General features: G+C 45.8%; 1 protein-coding gene across 1 annotated transcript; it reads left to right on the top strand.

The window, feature by feature from the left end:
* Positions 1–5,151: 5,151 nt before the first annotated feature.
* Positions 5,152–6,383, top strand: LOC124708843 (NDR1/HIN1-like protein 6). The gene has a single exon (XM_047240490.1). The coding sequence runs from the start codon at positions 5,251–5,253 to the stop codon at positions 6,091–6,093; it is 843 nt and encodes a 280-aa protein (XP_047096446.1). The 5' UTR covers positions 5,152–5,250; the 3' UTR covers positions 6,094–6,383.
* The last annotated feature ends 1,290 nt before the right edge of the window (positions 6,384–7,673 follow it).

Here is a 7,673-nt window from a genome sequence, read left to right as displayed (position 1 = left end):
CTAGCACATGAGCTAGAGAGAAGCTATTGTGTTAACCTGTCACTAAAAACATGTGATTGCAACAGGTGGCAGCTAACAGGCATCCCATGCCATCATGCAATTGACTGTTGCAGGTTAGACAGAATGACACCAGAAAATTTAGTGCACCCTTGCTACACAGTGGAAGCATACAACAGAGCGTATGGATTCAATTTAGCACCACTTAGAGGAAGAATTTTCTGGCCTAAAGTGAATGCACCTCCAGTACTACCCCCTCTGTTCACAAAGGTTATGGGAAGGCCGAAGAAAAATAGAAGAAAAGCACCAGAAGAGAAACTTGTCAAGGGAAAGATAGTGTTTACCAAAGCTGGAGGGCAGATCCACTGCTCTATCTGTGGTCGACCTGGTCACAACAAGAAGGGTCACATGAAGTTTATGCAAAGCCTTGCTGAAGATCAACAGAATGGTATCATTGGAGAAGATCAGGATTTTGATATGCCTGAGATATTGCAGGTTAGTACCACAACATTCACTTGCTTGTCTTCTATGCTTTCTCTGCTTTCCATACATGTAAACAAATTCTGTTATTGTCCACAGAATCTATTCCCACAAACACCTGATGAAAGGCTGGACCCAAGTGTAAGACATGATCACATGGTGTACATGATGAGACAGGAGGTAAATGTTTCAGTTAGCCAATTTATACAGACATAAAATTACTATATTGTCACTATTTCAGTTAGCTAATGCACCATTTGATGTAGGCTGCAACGCATGCACCATCTGATGTACTGCAAGAACCATTGCCAGAGAGTCAGTTTGTGGTAGCTGCAAGAGAGAGCATGCCACATGGAGCTGCAAGAATGACTACTGCAACTACAGAAGGGAGAGCAAGAATGGCTGACAGTGCAAGAGGCAGAGGAATGGTAGGGACAAATGCTGAGACTGCAAGAGGTACAGGAAGGGCAGGGAGAAGTGCAGAGACAACAAGAGGCAGAGGAATGGCAGGGACAACTGCTGATACTACAAGAGGTAGAGGAAGGGCAGGGAGAAGTGCAGAGACTGCAAGAGGCAGAGGAAGGGGGAGAACACTAGGACTAGCTAAATCTACAAGGAATGTAGGAAAGAAAAGAGCTGCACATGCTACTACAAGTGCAACTGCAGGCCAAAATGATGATGCAGCAACAGGTAACATTCAGAGAAGAGGTTACAGAACTGGACCTGGAAGTACATACTACATGCTATTTGGAGATGACAGACAACCCAGTCCCAGTTCAGTACCAGATTTAAATGACCAGTGCAATGAGGATATGAACATTGGAGAGGAGCCACTTGATTTCAACAACTTCCTGTCCCTCTAGACCTCCATTCCTATTTTGTAATGCAATGTACCTGTCCTTTCTGGATGTATTTATGTTGCTGTTGACAATGTACTGTTAAATGTACTGTTAAATGCCCAGCTGGTGACAATGTACTGTTAAATGCTGTTTTCTGGATGTATTTATGTTGCTGGTAAGATTACATATTATCTCCTGTTGGTGATTCATATGTTATGTGCCAAAATGCTGCCAAAATGCTGTCAAAATAAGCTTAAAAAAGTGTACCTGTCGCCGGCGACCATAAATGGGCGGCGCCGCCGTGCAGGAGTTGACGCCGGCGACCATAAATGGGCGGCGCCGCCGTGTTGGTGTTAAACATGCTTCAGATCACTGAACAACATATGCAACTGAAGAACAAAATGTAATAGAACTAAATAGTACCAACAGGATATTCAATATCCATTTTCATTGCTCAAATAGTACCAACAGGATACATTGTCATGCTAAAAACTGAAGCATTTGGGTACATTTTCACTCACACAGTCAATGCTTGAGCATCACAACACAAACACTAAAAACTAAGAAGCAAGTAACTAAGATTGACACCAAAATGAGCTCTCTCCTATCTCTACTTCTAAGATCCTCCAAATGTGCCTTCTTCATTGCTATCTTTCTTGCTTTCCTCTTCTTCAACTTCAGATCCATATGAGTAAGCTTCTCCCAAAGCAACGAATTTTCTTCCTCAATGTCTCTCACAAGTCTCCTACTAGTATCACTGACGGCTGGTTCCATTTTTACCTACAATGTAGTAATTATCACATTTTTAGCTGAATTATTCGTCAACAATTTCATGGAAGAAAAACAACAGGGGATATGGCGCGAGGAGAAATTACCGGGGATCCAGTGCCAGCCGTCCTCGACGCCGTGCTCACCGGCGCCCTCGCCGTAGGCGTGTACCAAACGGCGGTCTGCACCCACTCCTCCTCTGGCCAAGTCGTTCCGCCACCGTGTCCACCATGACCGGCGCGCGAGCTGCTTCCACTCTCGGCCATCACCTCGTCGAAGCCCCTCTAAAGTTGCTCCCTGCTCGCCCCTCTCCGGCAGTGCTCGCCTCTCACTCCGACACCAGCTGAACGGCAACCTCCCGCGCCAATCGCCGCAGAATCGCCTAGGGTTTCAGACAGGGGAAAACAGAATCCGCCAGCGCCGCAATTTTCCTTTCTTTTCTAACTAACAGGATGTATTCACAAGTACTGGAAAGTGTAGGGGGCTATCAGCAAAAGTAACGCAACGGCCAGCACGCGCAAATTCGCCAGCGTGGACACCACGTGGCGCTTCCTGATTGGCGAGGACCTGATTTGAACCCGAAATACAAGTTCTAGGACTGCAATACCACGATCTACAAAATGTAGGACCAAACCTTCACATGGAGGACAAATTGTAGGACTTTAGGTGTATTTACCTCTTATAGAAAATGTGAATGGCCCACAAAGCATTGGGTGTTCTGATCTGCGGGCCCCAGCGGCATGGTTGGATTCGGCCTGTTTCCAGGCGGGGGAGGCGATGGCCGCGGGCGCACGATACCGCCAGCAGGACGCACTTGTGCCGTCCAATAATTCCATCCCCCATTTCGTCTGACTGAACATGCGCGGTCTTCTTCACTTCTTCTTCTCCTACTCCTGATTAAAAAGCAATTGAAGCTCAGAAACTGCTAATTTCTTCAGATCCCTGGTCTGGACGGTAGACAACTATTATGAGCATTATTCCGTGTGCTTAATTTGATCACTCCCTTTTTGATAGATAGAGGAGGGGCCTTCAGCATGAAGGCAGGATCTGCAGCTTGTTAACTTACTGAAAGCGGCTCCAAGCACTAAAGTCGAAGGCCGTAACTACCATCACTCTCTAATGAGAAACACATGGGTGGCTACAGAAGGCTACAGATCAACTTGCATCGTGTTTCAACACCACGCGCTTAAACAAGTAGTTAGTTCCTGCGTTAACCCTGCACGAAGATTTGGATCGTATGTAGACATTGACTTACTGTGCATTCCTACTGGTTCAGTCTACCTACAAAATATTCTGAACTGCAGAGCTAGATTTACAACATGGAACTGAACGGGAAAAACAGCACATGATCTCAACCTTCATATGATACCATGCCACCACTCCTCAAAATTTAAATTAACAAGTTTTAAAATTTCCAGAAAATTGTGAGTGTTCACATTAGGTAGAACTCGAGTTAAACTTAGTACCCCTCGTTCCCAAGACAAAGACATACGATTAGGGATTCCCTGCCTCCCGTCGGCCGCGACACCGATCTGTGTCACCTCTTGTGGCCTTATGTCCATGAAGGCGCGGTGGATCCTGGTCCTTGTTGGCGAGTTGTTTCATTTTGTGATGTTTATTTTCAGTTTGTTTTGGGTTTGTGCCCTACTTAGAGAGACATGTCAGTGGAGACTTCCTGATTATAGAATAAATGCCTCGCCGTCTAGCCCCCGTCTCCGCGGTGCGTCTAGCATCGCTGATGGCCACGTGGAGGTTTGTCTCCGGTGGATCTTGCTGGAGTTGATATGTATTGATTACACTTTTCTTCATCGGCGATTGTTGTTGCTCTCATGTGCTCATCTTTTGGGCCTTACCACGACGACTTTCCGTTTGTTTGCTACAACAAGGTATACTACGACAAGGTCTACCCTGCTCTAAGGACATGTTTCTTCGAGTGCTTGTAGTCGACGCTAGGTGGTCCAAGGACATGTTTGCAATTTTTAGTTCTTTAAAAATTTCTTGTCATACTATTGAAGATTACGAATACATTGGTGAACTATTCGCAAAAAAAAGATGAGTGTTCATAATCCCTTTCGAGAAGCAAAATGAAAATACACACAGAGAAAAAAAGGATAAATTGATATGTAAAATAGTGCTATTTGTCTGTTGTGTTGTCTTGACACTATTCATATTGAGTTGGTATGTGCTCCTTCTGATCTACATTTCTATTCATCGACGATTGTTGCTGCTCTCATGCGATGGTCCTTTGGATCTTAACATGACGATTTTCCATTTGTGTACTACGACAAGCTTTACCCTGCTCCAATAAGGGAGGGACGAGGAGAAAGGCGTGCCTTCGGTTCATTAGAGTGCTTGTAGTCGTCGCTAGATGGTCCAAAGACCTGTTTGTAAACTTTATTGCTTTTGGTATTCCTCCTACAAGCGTTGAGATTATGAATAGATTGGTGCACAAAAAAAGATGATTGTTCACGGTCCCTAGAAGTCTCATAAGCAAAGTGAAATTACATTAAAAAAATGATATGTAGATAGTGTTATTTGTCTTTTTTTGTTGTTGCCATGACACTATTGATATTGGATTTTTTTATATCTTTGTATATATGTATTTTAAATTTAGTTCTAAAAAATTTAGAGACTGTAAGCACATGTGTCTTGTGAACACTAGCAGTTGTTTTTTTGCAATTTTTAGAAACTTGTAAATTTGAATTTTAAGGATGGTATCATGTAAAGTTTGGGACCCATGGCATGAGCTGCTCTATTTTGTTAATAATTATTTTGCGATTTATTTGGGGTGCCCTGCGCATATGCAATGGTAGTTGAAGCGGATCGAAAAGGGTAAGCATCACCAAATATGTTAAGCCGCCCATTCGTTTTGTTTGTTAATGACAGTAGCATTACAGTAGAGAAACAGGATGGCATGGCCAATTAGTAGCAGCAGCAATTAGGAAAGTACCAAATCATTAGGTGAGGTAAAGCCATCGCGCGTAAGGTGACGCGTCTCTGTTCATCTCACCTCACCTCACTTGCACACTCCGTCTCTCTCCTCCCTTCCCTCCCTTATTAGATCTCTCTCATTCCACCAAATTCCGCACCCCGAGCTCCCTGACACACACAACCACTCGCCCAGCACCACCGCGTCAGGAAGCCTCCCTTGTCTACGGCGGCTGCAATGGCCGACCGCGTCTACCCCGCCGCGAAGCCCAACCCGCCGCCAGCAATGGCCGGCGGCGGCGGCGTGCCCCCCAAGCCGCAGATGTACCAGCGCCCCATCTACCGGCCGCAGGGCCCGGCCAAGGGCAAGCGCGGGCGGTCCTGCCGGTGCAGCTTCTGCTGCACCTTCTGCTGGGCGCTGCTGGTCATCGTCCTCCTCGCGGTCCTCGCCGCCGCCGCGGGCGGCATCTTCTACCTGCTCTACCGCCCGCAGCGCCCCAGCTTCTCCGTCTCCTCCGTCCGCCTCACCTCCTTCAACCTCTCCTCCTCCGCCACTGCGCCCGTGCTCACCGACACCATCCAGCTCACCGTCACCGCCAAGAACCCCAACAAGAAGCTCGTCTACTTCTACGACGACTTCTCCTTCTCCGCCGCCACCTCCGCCAACGACGTCCCGCTCGGGGACGTCACGGTCCCCGGGTTCGCGCACCAGGCCGGCAACACCACCATCTTCACCGCCACCATCGCCGCCGCCGCCGTCACCGTCGACCCCAGCGGCGCCGGCTCCGACCTCAAGAAGTCCGGCGCTTTCTCCGTATCCGTGGACGCCGACACGCGCGCCGGCGTCAAGGTCGGCAGCCTCAAGACCAAGAAGATGGACATCCAGGTGCGCTGCGACGGCATCAAGGTGACGCCGCCCACGCCTCCCCCGGCGCCGAAGAAGGTGAAGGGGAAGAACGGCACCGCACTTGCGCCTGCCCCCGCGCTGGACACCGCCGAGACGACCACCGCGACGGTGAGCACCGCCGCGCACTCGTGCACGGTCAGAGTCCGCGTCAAGATCGGGAAGTGGACCTTCTAGGCGCAATACGTACCAACTTTAGGGGCTTGATTGCAAAACTTCCAGGAAAAAGAAAAAAAAGGATTTTTTTCACTTTTTATATTGGAAAAAGTAGAAGAGATCATGCATATCATTTCGTCGGTGTAAATTCCATCAAAACATTTATTCTATATTTTTGTTCCTTGTTTGGAAGTTTCTTATACATTGCTGGTTAGTGGATGTATAACTTGGTGGTTTGTTATTGTAAGATTATTATTGCTCGAACATATTTTAGTTCAATTGGCACCATATCTTGCTTTTATGAGTTGCTAGCTAATGTTTCATTGTAACGTGGTTTATATCACTACAGCTGTAGACAACTTACGCAATGGACTTCACTAAGTGAGGATCTTCATAAAGATTTTATTTACAAATTGTTGAAAATTATGTATAGGGATTTTATCAAATAAATAGCATTTGTGATTGTGTGGGTATGGGAATCTTTCTGTCCATTTATTTATTTGAACAAGTATAACTATTTTTGCAAAAAAAATTAGGGACTTGTCTCTCTGCATCTGCATTGTGCAAAGGAATGGAGATGGGTTTTGGTCATGTGAAGTACAGCGAGGATGGAAGGAAGCAGGGCTTATTTTTTGTTGGTGTTGGTGTTGGTGTGGCTACGTGACGTGAGGATAGGGGCTCACAGCTGTAACGCCTTGTACTTGAGCGGGAAAGATTGGATTGTTTAATCAGGTGCCGGTGCTCTTGATTGGAGCAATTAACCACCGTGATTTGTGAGCCCAAACATGTCATTAAAGGTCAACACCATGGGGCCCGTGGGGCGTGCACTTTCGCCGGCACGGCAGAGCCACGGCTGGGGAGTAGGAACCACGTCGGTGGAGTTCATTCAAAGCACTGGGGACAAGTCACGCGTTTGGACACCTCGTAATCCACCTCCTGAACTGTACTCCCTCCGTTTTTATTTACTTGGCATTCTATGTTTAGATAAAGTTAAACTTTACGAAGTTTGATCAAGAATATAAAATATATCACCAACCATTATATCAAAATAATATAATATAAAAATATAGTTTATGGCGGTTCTAATACTGGAGATTATACATTGGAGATACTAAAAAAAATTCTGAATATTTTGCAAAGTTTGACTTGGTTTAAACCTAGAATGCAAACTACAGATGGCTCCCTTTGTTGTAAATTGCATTTTAGATACGGAGTAAGAATTTGTCAAATCAAATCTTTGATTCTTAATTACTCCTAACTCCTAAGAGGGTAACTTCTAGAGTTCGTAACGCAAAATTGATATCATTTGATCCTTGCTAAAATACTTATTTCACGGTATAATTTTATACCATAAAAGTTATTAATAATAGAGTAATTGGTGGTCACAGAAGTTACCCTTTAAAGACTTAGTTGAATGCATATACCTATCTGGGTATATACAGGTGCTTTATCTAGTGCCGCGGGCTGCGGCACATGCTGCCCAGCTTCTATAACCCTCTTGTTGCCCCTTCCGTTCCTCTCCCATCCATAGCTCCCAACATCTTCCTCTACCGTTGTGCATGACTTTGTATCATTGTATGGCTCTGTGGCACCGCAAGTGA

The sequence above is a fragment of the Lolium rigidum genome, chromosome 4 (genome assembly GCF_022539505.1).
Source record: "Lolium rigidum isolate FL_2022 chromosome 4, APGP_CSIRO_Lrig_0.1, whole genome shotgun sequence".
NCBI classification, from domain to species: Eukaryota; Viridiplantae; Streptophyta; class Magnoliopsida; order Poales; family Poaceae; genus Lolium; species Lolium rigidum.
This window is presented reverse-complemented; position numbering and strand designations above follow the sequence as displayed.